Raw genomic sequence first — 19,077 nt, 5'->3', positions numbered from 1 at the left:
TTTCAGCTTCGTTTTTTCTCCGTAAGTTTTTGTTTGCAATCGTAAAATTAGGGCTGCTTTTACAACGTGTAAACTGTTTACACCTTGTAAAAGTAGACCCTTCTGTCCAGCGACGCGGTTTTTTTTTTGTTTAAATTTTTTTTTTTTTCGCCGTAACTTTTTTTTTTCCCGTCGCAACTTTATTGACCCTGCGCAATCCAAAAAGCTCGGCGTAACGTAATTTCGCGCTATGCACGTCGGGAAAATGACATCACGAGCATGCGCAGTACGGCCGGCGCGGGAGCGCGCCTAATTTAAATGGGAATCGCCCCCATTTAAACTGGAACGCCTTGCGCCGGCGGAATTTAAGTTACACAGCCGAAAATTTCTAGGTAAGTGCTTTGTGGATCGGGCACTTAGGTAGAAATTTGAAGGCAGTGTAACTTAAATGGGAATTTTTACGTTACGCCGGCTCTTTGTGGATCTGGCCCTTAGTGTTGCATAGTTTAACCGATTGCCAACCAGCCGCCATCATAATACTGCGGCAGGTTGGCTCTTTTATGCTAATCGCCGTGGCTGTACGTTGGTCCCTTTTAACAGCTATTGCTGGTGCAGGGGGGGGGGGGTGGCTGATGCGTGTGGCTGTCAGCCACGATGTCCACCAGCTACCCGTGATCGCTCCCCAGAGAGCCAGAATGGGAATCTGTCAATGTAAACAGATTTAAATTCTGACAAGGAAGTACAGAGTGATCGTCTGTTCCTAGTGATTAGAAAATGCAATCTCTCTGTACTCCCAGTCAGTCCCCCCCACCAGTTAGAAACACTTCCCAGGGAACACATTTTACCACTTGATCGCCACCTAGTGTTAACCCCATTCCCTGCCAGTGTAATTTATACAGTAATCAGCAAATTTTTATAGCACTAATCTCTCTATAAATGTCACTGGTCCCAAAAAAATGTTACAAGTGTCCCATCTGTCTGCCGCAATGTCGCAGTCCCGCAAAAAATCCCTGATCACCGCCATTACTAGTAAAAAAAAATTATAATAAAAATGCCATAAATCTATCCTCTATTTTGAAGACACTATACTTTTTTTTGCGTAAACCAATCAGTATACGCTTATTGTGATTTTTTGTTTACCAAAAATATGTAGAAGAATACATATTAGCCTAAACCGATGTTTTTTGGGGATATTTATTATAGAAAAAAGTAAAAAAAATGTTTTTTTTTTCAAAATTGTCGCTCTTTTTTGTTTAAACCCCTAAAAAATAAAAACTGCAGAGGTGATCAAATAAAAAGATCACTTTATTTGTAGGGGAAAAAAGGACGTCAATTTTGTTTGGGTACAGCGTCAATTGTCAATTTAATCAATTGTCAGTTAAAGCGAAGCAGGGCCGTATTAAGGGGTAAAAACCTCTGGGGCTGAAGTGGTTAACAGACTGAGCCCAATAAAATTAAACATTTCCCAGTAAACTATTGTTACAATTCTTATCTAGTATTTGCAGTTTATAACTTAAAAATCCTGCTAACTCCTGCTCTTTAGTACTGTTTCTCCAAACTTCAAGTCTTCACATGAAAGCGTGGAAAGTGCAGTCTCCAGCCAGTCTTGATAGCTTGGAGAAGGGAGGATGGAGGAGCAATTGAGTTCCTTGTCATCTTAAGGTATGGGGCTGTGTGTTTCTATTGATGCACACAGTGTAGGAAGCCACAACTTTAGTCCCTTCATGCAAGGGTGACTCCATAGGAATGCTGCAAGAGAGAAGAGCCACCCTGAAATGGAAAACCTGGGGCAGCAGTCACAGCACCAGCCTAAACTGGAACCATAGGATTAAAAGATAAAGAAGGTTCAAACTCAGTAAGTGATTAAATCAGCTGCTGAAAGTGCTTAAAAATTGAGAGTTTTAATACCATGTTATTATTTTCTCTTGCACAGCAATTTTTTAATACAATATTTTACACATTTGGAGCAATGCATTGATATAATTCTTGGTACACAATAATAATGTTTCTTTGGCCAGATATCCTTACGGTCTGCCAAAAAATGGTAAACCCAAGCTTTGTTTAGCAACGTATTGTTTTAGCTAGCAAGTTTAGCCTTGTAAATCATTGCTCCGCAGGCTGCTGTTTTCTGTGATCCTGATCTGGGAGATCCAGCTTGACAATTTTAAGCTACTGTTTCCTCACTCTTCATAACTGGGGCCACATTTTAAAGCATTTCTGCCTAGTTTTATGTTCATCTGTTTAACATCTGCTGACTTCAGTTGTCCTGATGATTGGTATGGCAGTAGAATGTTATTTCTTTTGCTCTCATTTTGCCCTTACTATTCCCTGTCTAGCTTCCTACATGGGTTTAGGTTTTTGACAGTCCACCAATTTCAACATGCTGTTAAGGATTCTTGTTGATATGTAATGTTTACTTAACACTTATGCTCATCAAGTTTATAATGCCTGGCAAATTCTAGGTAAAAATAGAAATTAAGTTTATAAAGCATCTAATATATCTTATGTAGTAATATTCTATATTATATTATATTAAGAGGTAATCCGACATGAACACACGCAAAAAAAATACAATTAATATCTGGGGAATAATGTTTTATCTACTCACATTTGGAAATTTCTGATATTACATAAGAAACTTTCATAGTTTGAAATGAATATGTCCACTGACCATAATGTGGAATGAATAGTAAGTATTATATTTTTAAGGCTTCCTTTAGGAAGGATATCTGGTAACCTGACTGGATAACTGCTTTTATAAAATATACATATTGGGCAGTGTATTCCTTTATTATTACAGTGCTGAGATTACTAGCTTTCTCCTGTGTAGAGTGTTGACTCCACTGAATTTTCCCTTGGCGAATGAGATGAAGCTCTGCTGACCTGCATCATCCAATTGTGCAAACAAAACTGCTTTTTCTTTCTTTTCCTTGCACTTGATTGGGTATTCTTTGCAAAGTAAATTTTCATTGTATTCACCAAGCTAAGAGAAAATTCCCTTGCAAAGCTAACAGCCTATTTGCTAATAATTAATCAACCATTGCTTGAGTTTGCAAATTCTATACGTGCCAAACATTACATTTAGGATAATGTGTGTGCTTTTTTTCAGACTAACAAAAATAGAAACAACATGTATTGTGCAATGTACCTGCTTACTCTTTCTTGAATTTCTTTCTGCATTTGGTAAAATAATAATAACTGTTATTATTATAAACAGTAGTAGTGATAATAGAATATCTATTCATAGAACTATATTGGTAGAACCAATCTGGCAAAATGAAAGGATATCTTTTTTTACTACTAGTAGTAGTAATAATATAAAAAGTACATACATAGTCTACACTTATTTTCTATTTTTCTCCTTTATAAATTAAAATAGCAGGTAACCGATTAGTAGCACAGGGTTTTAATGCACTGCCTGCTGGTGTACCCATTACAAACTTACCTTAAAACATACATGAGTCAGTGAACTGGTATTATCTGCCAAACATTTCTAAAATTAACACTTTAAGAAACCTAAAGCTGTGTTTTTATGACTATTAGGTTGAAGCACGGAAGAATATTGTTAAAACACTTGAAGAATGTGATCTTGGGAACTCTGAAAAGTGTGTCCGGATTAACTCTGTGACCAGCGGCCTTGCAGAAGAAGATCTGGAAGTCATCTTGCAGTCAAAAGTCTTGCCCTCCTGTATCATGCTCCCCAAGGTGGAGTCTGCTGAAGACATAAATTGGGTGAGTTCCACAGCCCCTTCATTCAGTTGTTTGCAATATTTTCTAACCTAGCAAACCTTGCTAAGTAAACACTGAGCCTGATTTAATAAAGGATTTGAAAATGTTCACATTATAAACTGTGTAACGGTTTTCTTCAATTATCCAGTCATGTGAGAATTACTTATTTCATTGGAACATGATTAGATCATTGAAGTAAACACACAATCTATTGTGTGAACATTTTCAAATCCCTTAGTAAATGAGCCTTATTATCTATTTGCAGTTGTGATATTTTTACATACACAATACAAAAATAAGGGGGATAGGCTTTTTGTGTACTTTGAGATTTGTGCCAAGATTACACTTTAGAGATAAAAAAATTAATAGTCAACAACTTAAAAAAAATGGTTGTAAGTTGTAAACATGTTCGTTTACAGCAGGGGTGTCAAACTCAATTTCATCGTGGGCCACATCAGCATTATGATTGTCCTCAAAAGGGCCGGTTGTATCTGTAAGATTAGATGTCCAGCGCATCCCCTCTCCTTACATTAGATGCCAAGAAGCTAACCCACCATCATAAGTTGAGTCCCTTACATCACAGTGCACCCCCTCTCCTTATGCTGCTGCTGGGAAGAAGCTGGATGTATTGCTTAAAAGCAGAAAGTAAGGGTTGAGGAGGACCAGAGGAGGGCTGCAGCTGCAGGAGAGGTGCGAGGGCCACATGAAATGGCCTGGAGGGCCGCATTCGGCCTTACCGGGTCTAACCGCGAAGGTTTGGCCGAGATCGGGCTCCAGGGGGCAAGTGGGGAGCCTTCCGCACCTTTTGGGGTCAACCGCGAGGTTCCTAAGCCAAAATCACTTCCATGCGGCAAGCATGACCATCCGCGGGTACTTAGTCATTTTCGCGACTGATTTTCTAATGTGAAACCAAGCTGGCCAGCTGGACTTAGTCTTTTTCGCGGTTTGAAAGCTCTTCCGCACTTGTAGGGGCCAACCGCGAGGTCCCCAATCCGAGAATTAGTTCCATGCGGAAAGCATGAACCTCCGCGGGTACTTTTTAAGCGACTGATTTTCTAAGAGGATGCAAGCTGGCCAGCTAGGACTTAGTCATTTTTTGAGCCTTGCGCGGCAGGCTGGCCAATCTCAAGCTGGCCGAGTAAGTCTTTGTCTTTTTTTGGAGGGAAAATCGTGGAAGTCGAATATGGGGTTGTATTTGCCTCCTGAGTCCATGATGGGGTTCCATGGACCCGGACCCCATTACCTCTAGGCCCCCCTCTTCCCCTGGTCACCCCTCCGCACACCAGTACGACCGGGAAAGGTTGCTGCGGATATATGAGACTCCCATTTTTGGCAATAGACCGCGGAACCACAATGCTATTCTCCTGGAACTAATTCTCGGACTTAGAACCTCGCGGTTGGCCCCTACAAGTGCGGAAGGGTTCCCACTAGCCGCCTGGAGCCCGATCTCGGTCACACCCACGCGGTTCGACCCGGTAAGACCCGCGCAAGGTCCTGGTTGCCCCCAGAAGCCATATCTTAGCCCAGGAACCTCGCGGTTGGCCCCAAAAGGTGCGGAAGGGTTCTCACTTGGCCCCTGGAGCCCGATCTCGGCCACTGGGCCTCCAGGGTGGCCCCTGAAAGTGAGGGAGTGTTGCATAGCGGTCCTTGTGTTTGCCACCTATGGTTTACAGGGACATAAAGTTGTTAAACCAATGCACTTTGGCTAGTTATGGTAAGCCATGGCATGCTACAATACCATCATAAAATATTTACTGGGATATAACAAAGTTATTGTATTTATATTGCTTCTAATTTAAATATATGCATCAAAACAGTACAGTCTGTCCCCAAAATTTCTACGTACTTTGGCAACCATGTCTAGATTATACAGGACCAACAGCCAGCAGGTCATATCCAGGAGCAAGACTATCCCAAATATGTAATGAGTTTACTTAAACTATAACAAAGGAATTTGTTTATACAGTGTGAACATGGAAGTTTGAAAATGTGGGCGCTACCCTCCTTTGGTTAAGCATTCACAGCGACACCCCTATGCAGTGTTAAAAATGTCAGTTGGTGCCAGAAAGCCATCACACTAGTGATGGCTATTTTTCCATATAAAAATAACAAACTTGTTATACTTACCTGCTCTGTTGCAGGGGTTCTGCACAGAGAGGCCCGGATCCTCCTCTTCTCGGGTCCCTCTTAGGCTCCCCTGGCCCCTCCCTACTGTTGAGTGCCCCCACAGCAAGCAGCTTGCTATGGGGGCACCTGAGCCGAGTCATAGCTCCCTGTGACCATTCAGACACGGAGCCCCGCCCCTCTCTCCCCTGATGGCTAGTTGACTCTGATTGACAGCAGTGGCAGCCAATGGTGCCTCTGCTGTGTCTCAGCCAATCAAGGTGGGGGAATATTGGATGGCTGAGACACTCGTGGACATCACTGGACAGAGAGGGATCTTGGGTAAGTATTAGGGGGTGAGGGGGGCTGCTACACACAGAAGGCTTTTTATTTTAATGCATAGAATGCATTAAGATAAAAAAAACTTCTGCCTTTACAACCTCTTTAGAATAATTTGTAAACAATCACTTTGTAAAACAACTCATTCAGTTTAAAATTGAAATGAAAGGCAAAACATCTGTGTATAGATATTAAAAAACACTATAAATGCCTTTTTTTAAAGTGATCATAATCCCTCGGTTCTCTGCTGCATAATAGCTGGGGGAAGAGAAACAGCAGTACACTGAGCTTGCCAATGAAAGGCTGTGCAGTAAGGGGGGGGGGATGTATCAGGACAAGTCTGATCATTGGTGGAGAAAAGCAATCTCAGTTCCCAGCATAGCCAGAGAACTGACTACAATGTGCTCTCCTGCTTAGTGTGGTCAGTTCCTAATAGGAAAGCAAATGGACTGGCAGTAACACCAGGGGGATTTCACACAAAGGAAGCAATACAAAGAAAACAGGATGCTTTCTCATACAAGCACATGGTATGGAATATGAAATTCCGGGGTAACAAACACTTTAAATGTACCAGCAATCATTAAAATAGATTATATTATATTTTGTATCTGAATTTATAAATAAAAAACTATAGATTTTTCCAGTCCTAATCTTTTGCTAAGCTAAAGCAAAGTGTTTTTTTTTCTTTTCTATTCCATGTTTATTTTCTGTAATCTACACTCTCACCCATATTACCTCAGCAGTACTTAGGATTTTATGTGTCAGTCCATTCACCTACTGTGTTTCCACCTTGGATCCCTTAATACATTTGATATATCAATGTATATTTACACTGCCATCTTCATCTGAAGGAATAACATGGTATGTTCGTTCACACACATACTGCATTATTTAGAGCTCTAAAACTGACCTATCACAGTTAACATTTAGACCATCTGATGAGTTTAATGTCTCTAATGCAGCGTACACACGATCGGTTTGTCTGGTGGACCGTTTTCATCAGACGAACCGATCGTGTGTGGGCCCCATCGTTTTTTTCCCATCGGTGAAAAAACGTGGAACCTGTTATCTGATGGTTAAAAAACCGATAGAAAAAAACCATCTAAAGAAAAATATATGTGAATCAAGCCGGAAAATCCAGAAACACTAAAATGCTAGCAGCAATAGTGTTAATATATCAAACGTGAAACTGCTATAAAGAAGTCCAGTGAAAACATAAATGGCTGGAAAGATGCTTCCCATAGATAATTCTTAGTTGAAAGATATAGTGTGCTTCCAATCAAAGTTGTGATCCACCTTCACCATAACGTTATCAAGCACCCAATGTGAATGTGAGGCTACGGCAGTATGCTGAGCCTGCATGGGATAGAGCAGAGGGAGAAGTGGGCTGCCGCGCTCTGGGGTAGTAACAGCCTCTGATTGGTCAGCTGCGGCAGCCCCCTTCTCTGATAGGTCCGTTCGCGTGAGGTAAAACCTGCACTGGACGAGCCTATATAAGGGAGAGGCTGAGGCGATTTGCTCAGTCACATCTCCTGACAAGCAGCATCGCCCGCCTCTCCCTCTCTCTCAGGATGAAGCGCGCTGTGCAGGACAGCCGTGAGGAGCTCTTATGTAGACTCCTAGAGAAGGCGGAGAGCAGGGGAGGTGAAGAGTGGCTGAAGCGTTGCCTGTCTGAGGAGAGTGGCTCTGTTTTATCTGTCAGCCCAGCTGCAGTACCAGAGATGAGCGTGGGCGCCCCCAGGAAACAGCCTGGAAGAAAAAAGAAATGTAAGACCAATAATTTAGCTCCTCAAGCTGAGGGAGCTGCAACAAGAGGTGCTTCTTGCCAGCAAGGGAGCAGCGCTGCCTCTTCCCCCCCTCCTGGGGACTTGGGTGAGCATGTTTTACCTGAAGTTGTTTTCAGTAATGTTAACCAGTTATCTGCATTTTCTAGTCTAATTGAATCTTTGTCTGTCATTGTGCAGCAGTTCAAAGGTATACATGATGCGGATTTTACCTCACAAAATGTAAATATGTATGTGCAACCAGGTGGGAGTCTGAGTACTCAGGCATGCACAGTAAGTCAGAGTGCACAGGAGACTGGTGCTGGAAATAGCGATAATGCTATTGATATGGAGGAGGTTGGTGTGGTGTGGCATGAGGCTGGTCATCCCTCTCTGCTAAATAAGGATGTTACTGTCAGATCGAGTGTGAGGTGTCCTGCTGTTTATAATACTTTACCCCTCAGATCCTCGGCTGCTATGGTCAGCGAGTCTTCCTTTAAGGAACCCCTCCCTTGCAGTTTATCCCCGCTGGGTTTTCATCTGTCTAAGTCGGTCAAAGAAAAAATTTGGAGGGGTGAATATCTCGATATATTATCACTTCTCCCTGCTTCTAAGGAGTTTTTGGCTAAATCTGACAGGCAGTCCAGCGTAAGAACAGAGGAAGATAGGAGGAGAGCGGTTCCTAAGACATTTCAAAACTGGCTGCAAGCGTTCTGTATCTATTCAGCAGTTATGGGAGAACGCTTCCCGGGGAAGTGCTCAGGTTTATTCCAACACCTGGATATTATTGCGGAGGCCTTTCGCCACTTTGGCGGCTCCGCATGGTTCTCATATGACGAGAATTTCCGTCAAAAACTAGCTGTGCACCCATCGCTGCATTGGGGGGCTAAGGACGTTGGTTTATGGTTAAACCTTATGCTGCCACCTAGGCCCCAGTTCACCCCTCGCCCCGCTTCAAATGGTCAGAGTCCAGTCAGGAAGGGTGTATGCTTTGCATTCAATGAGGGTCAATGTAAATTCTTATTGAATTGTAGATACAAACATGAGTGTTCTTATTGTGGCGGTACTCACGCGGCGAGCAGATGTTTTCGTAAAGCTGCCGCTAGTTCCTCTCATTCAGGACCCAAGGACACACATGGGAAAGGCCCCGACTCCGGTGAGCCTGGCAAGAATGCGCCCATGGCTCGAGCGCTATCCAGACCACAGGATGGCGGCTCTGCTAACTGAAGGTTTTGCCAATGGTTTCTTAGTGCCATCCTTTACTGGTTCAGGGTGTACACCAGTTAAAAATTTACTATCGGTATCCATGCACTCTAACTTAGTGCTTGAGAAAATTTGCAAAGAATTGTCTGAGGGTAGGGTGGCTGGCCCCTTTAATGACCCGCCATTCTCTAATTTCCGGTTGTCCCCTTTGGGCATCGTACCCAAGAAAGAGCTGGGTGCGTTCAGACTGATCCACCACCTATCTTACCCACCGCATTCGTCACTCAATGACGAAGTTGCCTCTGTGGAGGCTCCAGTCTGCTACGCCTCATTTGATGAGGCTTTGTGTCTTTTGAGGCAAGCAGGGCAAGGGGCTGTGCTAGCAAAGGCTGATATTAAGTCGGCTTTCCGCCTTCTTCCCGTGCATCCACAAGGCTTCAATTCTTTGGGTTTTCAATTTTTGAATAAATATTATTTTGATAAATGCATGCCAATGGGGTTTTCTATGTCATGCTTTTATTTCGAGGCTTTTTCCTCCTTCTTACATTGGGTCGTGTCAGACGTCATCCCTCAAGGCCTTATCCTACATTATCTAGATGACTTCTTGTTTTTAGGTCCCCGGGGGTCATCAGTGTGTATGGAAGCTTTACAGGTTTTCTTTGACGTTTGTCATGACTTTGGCGTGCCTCTGGCCCAGGAGAAAACAGTTTTTCCCACGTCAGTTATTGAATTTTTGGGGATCACGGTTGACTCCGAACGAATGGAATTCAGATTGCCACAACAGAAGATACATAAAATGAAGTCTATGATTGCAACCTTTCTTGTCAGTAAGAAGGTGTGCTTAAAGGAGGCACAATCTTTGCTGGGTCTTTTTGCTTTTGCAGCCAGAGTCATCCCTATGGCGAGGGTATTTTCGCGCAGGTTCTCGTTAGCCATAAAAGGTATGGTGAACCCTTACGCTCATTTCCGAATTTCAAAAAGCATCAAGGATGATCTAAGAATTTGGGATGCTTTTTTAAATGAGTTTAATGGTTCCTCGGCCTGGCAAATGGACTTTATTAATAGTTCTCAGTTGGAATTCTTCACCGATGCAGCTGGCTCTGCTGGGTTCGGGGCTTTCTTGGATGGGCGCTGGTGCGCCCAGTCCTGGCACCCTGATTGGCTCCAGAAGGAGATACTTCAAAATCTAGTTCTGTTGGAGCTCTTTCCAGTGATTGTGTCGGTGGTTGTGTGGGAAGACATCTTTAGGAATCGTAGAATCTTAGTTCATACGGATAATAAAGGTGTCTTTTTTGCCATCAATACTCTGTCCTCTAAGTCTGATCCCGTTCTGAGGTTATTGCGTTTCCTTGTACTTCATTGTATGAACTGTAATATATGGTTGAGAGCTGAGCATATTGCAGGTAAAGAAAATAACATAGCAGATTCTTTATCTCGTTCACAGTTCAAGAGATTCCGAGAGTTGGCGCCATCAGCGGATCAACATGGCACCCCTTGCCCAGACTTCCTCTGGGGCTTAATTTGGGAATAATATTCCGGAATCTCAAGGCTTCAGTAGCGGAAAACACCTGGAGGGATTATAGGCTTTCATGGCACAAATGGTGCTCTTTCTGTCAACCATTGGGTTTGGATCCACTAGATGTATCTTCTTACGTGGCTTTGTCTTTTTTGTCCTTTCTCATTCAGTCTAATCTGTCCCCGGCTTCCATAGGTAAAATATTGGCTGGAGTTTCTTTTTTCCTTAAGTTTGCAGGCCTTCCTGCTCTTACCTCTTTCTTTCAGGTCACTCAGGTTTTGAAGGGCCTCAAAAAGTCTAGGCCCTCTTTAGATAATAGGCGTCCCATATCTATCCCCATTTTGATCGATCTTCTTCAGATCCTTCAAGATGTCTGCTCATCCAATTTCGAATCTTTGCTTTTTAAGGCTGCTTTCTCTATAGCATTCTTTGGAGCCCTTCGGTTAGGTGAGTTTACTGCAGCAAATAGAAACGCTTTTTCATTTCTCCGTTTTTCTCATGTTCAGTTTGACGTCGGTTCTGTCCGTCTGTTTTTGTCCAGATCAAAGTCCTCTCAGGTTGGCCAGTGGTTTTCTTTATCCAGTTCTCCTAATGAGGCTATCTGTCCCGTGTTTCATGTTCGTAATTATCTTTTGGTCAGACCATTGAGTAACGATTCCTTTTTTATTCATGAAGACTTGTCCTCTCTAACTAGGTACCAGTTCTCAGCTGTTTTGGCCTCCTGTTTGAAGCGCTTGAATTTATCTGGGTACCAATTTTCTTCCCATTCTTTCCGAATTGGCGCTGCCACCACAGCTGATTCTATAGGTTTTTCAGAGAGTAAGGTTAAAAAAGTGGGCAGGTGGGGCAGCAATAGATATAAGTTATATGTTCGTCCCAGTCTTCTAACTTTATGATTCTCTTTCAGATTTATCCAGGAATATCGCTTGGGTCATAGGTCACTCCTACGTGTTCTGGGCTTACAAGCACTCCGGATCCAGATCATACTCTGCTAACCTGGGGCTTGATCCTGATTTATTTTTAATTTTATGGTCAGGTGTTAGAGGTATGCGGTGGCGCAATTTAAAAGACCACCTAGCTTATTTGTCTTCTGTCTGGCCTCAACCCCAAGTGATAGTTATCCACGTGGGGGCTAATGACTTGGGTAAATTCAACACATGGGACTTGTTATGTGAAATGAAAAGGGATCTCTATTCCATAACTCAAATGTTCCCAGGTTCAGTGTTAGTATATTCTGAGATGGTTCCCAGGCTGTTATGGTCGCCGCACGGCACCCTTTTCTACGTGGATAGAATCCGCAGACGGCTAAATAGGACGATTCATAGTTTTATGCCTTCAATTGGTGGCTCTTCCTTTCGTCATTCCGAGTTAGAGGGTTTTTTGCCTGGGTTGTTTCGGGTTGACCAAATTCATCTGTCAGGCATTGGCCTGGACATTTTTAATATGGGTATCCAGTCCATGATCGAATCAGCCACGGTGGTGGGGGGGCCTCGGCCAACAGCTTCGCGGTTGGCCCCGGCCGGTGGGGAGTAGTCGTCCAGCTTTTGCTGGATGGACAGAAATTAATTTGATTTTAAAGTTTTAAGTTTAGCCAATTTGGCCTTTTGTAATTTAATTTATTTATTGAGAAAATTTTTGTAACCCCGCCCCCACATTTTATGGATGACACCGTGGCCAATTTTACCAAAGTTAAATAAAAATGTTGTATCAAATTGTTGTTTGGTCTCCTTATTCAATACCTCTGTACTAGCCCATGGATATATAGGCTCCTTACCAGATGGAATTGCCCCCAATTTTGATACCAAAAAGGGAGGACAAATAAAGCTTGTAACAGGATCACCTGTGTTATAGTTTGATGCGTCCTAAAAAGCAGTGATGATTGCAATCAATGATTTTCCGATGCGTGCATGTAAAATAAAATGTGGCCAAACATAGTGTAACTTGTTTTAATAGATCAATAAAATATGTACAAGGGGAGCCAAGTGGCCGCTTACTTTTGAGGTGCCTCAAACCCGGCACCGAGGCTTAGTAGTGTAGGGTCAGCTATGAAGGATCCTGAGCGCTGTGAGCTGTGTGCTCTGTTGGTCTCCGGAGCGTGCGTGGAACTCCATTGGTTAAAAATCAACGCATGCTCAGAAGCATGCTCGGAAGCATCGAACTTCATTTTTCTCAGCGCGTCGTTGTGTTTTACGTCACCGTGTTCTGACACGATCGGTTTTTTAACTGATGGTGTGTAGGCAAGACTGATGAAAGTCCGCTTCATCGGATATCTGATGAAAAAATCCATCAGACCTTTTTTTATCGCATGAACCGATCGTGTGTACAGTTCATTAGGGCCTTCTGTAGCAGCCCTGTATGTTTAGGCTCTCAGGCCTGCATATCCTTGTCCATATTCCTTGGACACTACAAGAGGGGCACCACTTGCGTTGTTGGACTGTTGAGTTTATTTATTGCAACATGAGGTGTAGGAAACTCAGCTTTCCAAGGTAATCAAAACAGGCCAGGATGTGTGAAGCCCACAAGTGAAAAATAAGCTTTTGGGTGACTCAACCCACTACACTCCACCAATAATTAAAATAGTTATTTAAGGTGCACTTACCCTTGTGCAGTACATATTTCCATATAAGAATTTACACCTTTTAATATAGAAATCAATAAAAAAAAATTAAACATATGTAGCCCAAGCTAAGTGCTATAACAGTCAAAACATTATGGGGCAGATCCACAAAAGAATTACGCCGGCGTATCTCTTGATATGCCGCGTAATTTCAAATTTTGCGCGTCGTATCTTTGTTTTGTATCTACAAAACCAGATACGACGGCATCTCGGATCGATCCGACAGGCGTACGTCTTAGTACGCCGTCGGATCTTAGATGCAACTTTTCGGCGACCGCTAGGTGGCGTTTCCGTCTAATTCCGCGTCGAGTATGCAAATTAGCTAGTTACGGCGATCCACGAACGTACATCCGGCCGGCGCATTTTTTTACATCGTTTGCGTTCGGCTTTTTCCGGCGTATAGTTAAAGCTGCTATATGGTGGCGTACTCAATGTTAAGTATGGCCGTCGTTCCCGCCTCGCATTTTTAATTTTTTACGTTGTTTGCGTAAGTCGTTCACGAATAGGAATTTGCGTAGAATGACGTCACCGTTGTGAGCATTGGCTTGTTCCGGGTTACGGGTCACGACGTATTTACATAAAACACGCCCCCATCACAGAGATTTGAATGCCACGCCATTACGCCGCCAAAGATACACTACGCCGCCGTAACTTACGGTGCAAATTCTTTGAGGATTCGAAAAAAAAAAAGTTACGGCGGCGTAGTGTATCTTAGATACGCTGCACCCGGCGGAGAGATGCGCGGCTGTACGTGGATCTGCCCCTATATTTTTACCTAACATAAATTGTCACTGCATCTATGTTAAAGAAAACCCATAAAATGACCTGGCTGTTATTCCATACTTTCTAAGTCGCTGACCCAGAAACATATATAGATAAGGAATTGTGACTTTATATAGTGCGTGTTCCTGGTCAATAACTTAGAAAGTATTGAGGCCCAGAGGCAGCCGGTTATCTAGCATTTTTAGAAGGAGGTCACTAATAGCAATTTTATTTTTTTTAGTATAAAATTCCTTTCAAAAGGAACAAGAACTGAATGTATACCACTTCATAAGAGAGGTCAGACATGGTATACATGTATAACTTGAACATGAAACAATATTATTATTCATGTTGCTACATATAAATGTACCCCTAAATTTCTTTGGACCAAGCTTACAAATAATTTTACTTGCTTTGGTTTGCTAGAAAGTACCATTTTTTTTTTTAAATATCTCTCTATAATTATGTATTAATTTTACCAAATGATATATTACGAATACTTTTGCTGGTCACGTTTCATGTCAATATTTTATGAAGTATGAACTAAAGAATCGGGTGGCCATATAAGAATGTACATTTCATAATTATTTAAATAAGTACAGTATAACAATGTAGCACATTGTGCACGTTGGAAAAAAGTACCATTTAATCCACAATGTCACTTGTTTAATAAAGATGTATTACAAAACTATATAATTATTTTCTTTTAATATACAATGGCGAGTATAGTTGAGCTTTTATCAAAACACAGTGCTGACCTCAAGCGTGTTAGACACCAAAAAGAGCATAGTGGGTTCTGGCTTTATATACACACACAAAGTTTTGCTGAAATTTGAATCTCAAGTATGAATATGAGCAGCAGTTTTCATTGTTTGAATTTGCATTTATGAGCCATTCAGTGTTTTTTGTTCAGTGTTTTAACGAATATGAACTATAATATTTATTTTAATTGACAAAATTACACAACAATTTATAGGAAATAATCTATAAGGTTATATGCAGTCATTTCATAGATCCACGGTTTACCCCAATGTGTATCACTTGTCCAGATATAGAACTAATAGGTAAGTTATAATGCAATTACTATAGAGTAGGCAATATCCCACACCTTATGGCCTGTCATTGCATAACAATCTGCTATTGAAATGGCAACCCAAAAGAGCAAGTTAATGTGTCAGATGCTGTAAAAGCGAGCTCCAACAAATAAACCATCTCACCACTAAAGAGATCCTCTGGTTGCCATTGGTTACTAGGCTTCACTGCACTTTCCGCCATTTAATTGCCAAGTCCATCGTGTTAGGCAATGTATCATTGAATAACTATTGCTAGCCAGTAGCTTTAATTAATAGATGATATAGCAAACTTAAGCATTTTAAAAGCTGTTGAGGAACTAGAAATCCCAACAAACCCTGTAAGCAGCAGATTGTCTACTGCATTATAGTATGTGAAATGGGGGGAAATAAATGTAACATCGTAACACCTTTTTATCCAAATCTGTCCCATGTAAGAACAAAAACAATAATTAATAAATCATTTTACAATTGAAATCCATGCTACCATTTCTGAATATTAATAATACGCTTTTTTCTTTTATTTTTAACTCCCTTTTGTGAATATCTGCAAAGTAGCAGCATGGAGCAGCACTGTCTGGGTGTTACAGATAATTATTCAACATGGTCACATCCAGTGTGATTTTTGTAATATTAATCCAGACACAGAAACACGTTACTCTTATCTAATTATTAACCTTTTTTTGTGGGACAATGATTTGAATTGACATGGTGAATAAACTATTTAGACAGCTTTCCTTTGACACACATAAAAATTAAAAAACATTTTAATACATATTTGCTGTATTAATCATTATGTCAAAAAGTCTGTCAAACTGACCAGTTATTAATTTTCATTATCACAGCTACTCAATGAATTAAAAGTCAGTTCAAGACCTTGTAATATGTCTTCTTAAAGAGGTTCAATATCATACATCAATATAGTCAAAAGAACACATCAACATTAGAGGCAAAATGGCTATAAAGAAAAAAAAGGGACAGGGTCACTTCTCAGGGCACCTGGGAGAGCAAACAGGAAGCTTTTAACTAGTGTTTTAATTAGCACAGATATTATTTCCTGAACTGTTCCCTACTTCTTCTTTTTTTAATTGCTGACAGGTGTGTTTGTGTTTCATGACTGCGTTTTCAGCCAATAAAATCCTGGAAATGTTAAGTGGCATGTCAAATGTCTTTACAAAATGTGTAAATAATCTAATTGCACAAAAGAAATTATAACTAGCAAATTAATTGCATCATGTAATTTTTATGATGCCATGTAAAGAATATAAAGGCATCCTATGTACCATTGGTACATTACATTTAAATATAGTGCATTTCAGGTATCTTCTATACAGATATAAGTAGCCAGGTGCATGCAGCACCACAAAAATTACTACGGTACTCTACATTGAGAAATAATTGCAAGATTCTCTCAGCCATTAATCTAAGAAAGGTTGCGTAAACGTAAAATAAAATTAATTATTTTGGGGTTTACCTGTTACTAATAGAAGTTAGATACATACTTTGTTTTTTCAGTTTCCAGTTTAACCAAATTTTTCCATCTTTTTCTGGTACTGTTGTCAAAATCTGGTGAACCCTAAAACTAGACAATGATATGTGAATTTTGTTTTGGGGCAACAGATGTATCTTATACAAAAATATTCCCTTTTTAAAAGAAAGTCATTGTAATATAAAAACATTGTTTTCCTTGCATTTCATTGCAAATACAAACAGATAGCGATTGCCATTGTCACGTGATTTTTCAGTGGGCCACAAGCCTGAATGTGCCACATTGCAATGTTTACTATGTGCAGACATTGGACATATTACCCCCTTTTTAATCTGTCTAAATATTTTAATATTGTATAGTGTTACGTATAACCTACAGCTTCATATTATTTCTCTAGTCTTGAATTATATTTTGCAGGTCACAGCACTGTGTCTGAGTTCAGCAGAATAAGAACCTGCTGTGTTTTACATTAGTCACTAGCCAATCGCCTGCAATGTGCACTAGTGGTTTGCTAATCTGTTAGTGATGCCAGATTTTCCAGAAGGCAATGTAGTTTTTTGTGCCTTTGTTAGTAAATTATTTGCATTGGCTTGGCTTTTATGTTATTGGTTGGTTCAAAACATATAGAACCAATCCTAATATGTTTATATCTACACACATGGCATAATATGACAGCCTGGACTGTAAAAAGTGTTATGGCCTAATAATTTAAAACTTGGCGCAGGAGAAAAGGTTGCCTAAATATTCACAATTATCGATTCATTATCACAATTATTATACGTTATTATTTATATATTACTTTCAAATATATAAACTACATCATGTAGCGGAGTGTCAACAGAAGCCTTAAAATTTAGGAGTGTTAGGAGTTTAAGGTATTTGTGTTATGAGGGTGTTTTTTTGCTTTTGGTTTAAAAAAAAAAATCTAGCAGTTGAACCTTTATGATGTTTTATATCAGAATATTGTTATGTTTTATGCGGAATATCTCAATAAACTAATACATCAGAGTTTTCTTTTTTTGCATTTTCGGGATTCATTTTTTTTCCCAACAAGTACACATATCAACAGTATAATACTCTAGCAGGATACATATTTTCCATCGCTATAAAGACATTTTTTACTTTTATGTACTTGCTATAAAAGGGGTTGCAATTGCAGATTGGATTTTACAGTATCCTCAAAAAGCATTCTACAAACTATTTTACATATTTGGTAGTAATTCTTACAGCATTGCCATTACCCCATTGGGCAAAATGAATTTCTGTTTCCCAAAGGTAAATGATTGCTGAATACATTCATACAGGTTCCAGGGAACATTATACACTGATCTCTGAATTAAATAACATGGTTATTCTATTTAGTTATGCGTATTAGAGTTTAGGCATTCTTGGTTAGCCCTTTACTAACTATTGCAGGGAAAGCAATGCTGATTAAAAGGAACAAGCCATGAATAAAAAAAAAAATTCAAAGGCCATATTTCTACCACCAGTACTGTAAACCAACCAGGCTTATGTAATATGTTCTATATTCAGTTTCATCGAGGCTTGGCTCAATCAGTTAGTCGTTCACATTTTGGTTACAGTAACATGTTAGATGACATTATGGCCTTTTAACAGTATATTGTCTGTACTACATTTTAACCGCTATTGTTTAATTTTACTCTAGTAACAATGTCTTCAAAAATTAGCTGGTTAAATTAAGAACATAACATACAGTATATACATACAGTAGATGTATAAAAAAGAGCTGCTCGCGAGAGCTTAGAAGATTTGCTTTATAGTTATTACAAATCATTACATGGGGTTACTTACTAACTCAGTGCAGACACTCCCAGACTGCCTTTAGACTTTTCACCTGGGCAGAGTTTGCTACGATTGCTCATTTTCCAAAGCCGTGTTCTGTCAGTTACGTCCGAGCTTCAGTCTGCCTTGCAATGGCTTTCATTCCTCTTCTTTCAGTTAGGGGTTAAGGAATTAATTTAATATATCTAAAAATTGGCCGCCCCTTCTAAGCTTTTCCTCCTCACCCTTTTCTAGCCAGGAAAAACACATTCCCCTCCTTTCTCTTGGTTAACCTTTATGCCTAAGATAATTTTAGCAAAGAAAATTTTTCAAAATCAGCTTTGGGTGCCTGCCTCCTCCTCTCCGCACTCTCCCCTTACTCTTTCCGCCACTCAATTCACTGAAAAGCCTTTCATCTAAAGAATGTGTTACACATTTTAACACCTTTTTTTAAACTAATTCTTTTTTTATTGAAGTAAAGAGATTTTTTTTTTATTACACCAGACATCCTTTTTTTTTATTCTCTCATTTTTATTTATGCAAAGCATAAAACCTGGAAGCTGATGCACAACTGAAAGATGGGCTTACTTGTTTTCTTTTGTGCTACAATCCCTTGCTTTCCTTTTGTCCTAAGTATGGGTACTTGTTTGACTGGCATGGCTTATTGGAGAATAACAAGCGTAACTCTACCTCTTTTGTCATGGGACAATTCTCCCACAAATCTT

At 40.4% G+C, this 19,077-nt stretch overlaps 1 protein-coding gene across 1 annotated transcript in view; it reads left to right on the top strand.

Moving 5' to 3' along the window:
* The window catches only part of CLYBL (citramalyl-CoA lyase), a 491,289-nt gene that overhangs the window by 373,651 nt on the left and 98,561 nt on the right, over positions 1-19,077 (top strand). The window contains exon 3 of the mRNA XM_040336168.1: positions 3,523-3,711. Within this exon, the coding sequence (XP_040192102.1) occupies positions 3,523-3,711 (189 nt within the window). The remainder of the gene's footprint in view (positions 1-3,522; positions 3,712-19,077) is intronic.

The sequence above is a fragment of the Rana temporaria genome, chromosome 2 (assembly GCF_905171775.1).
Source record: "Rana temporaria chromosome 2, aRanTem1.1, whole genome shotgun sequence".
In the NCBI taxonomy this organism is placed as follows: domain Eukaryota; kingdom Metazoa; phylum Chordata; class Amphibia; order Anura; family Ranidae; genus Rana; species Rana temporaria.
The sequence above is the reverse complement of the archived record's forward strand: the minus strand, read 5'-3'. Positions and strand labels throughout refer to the sequence as shown.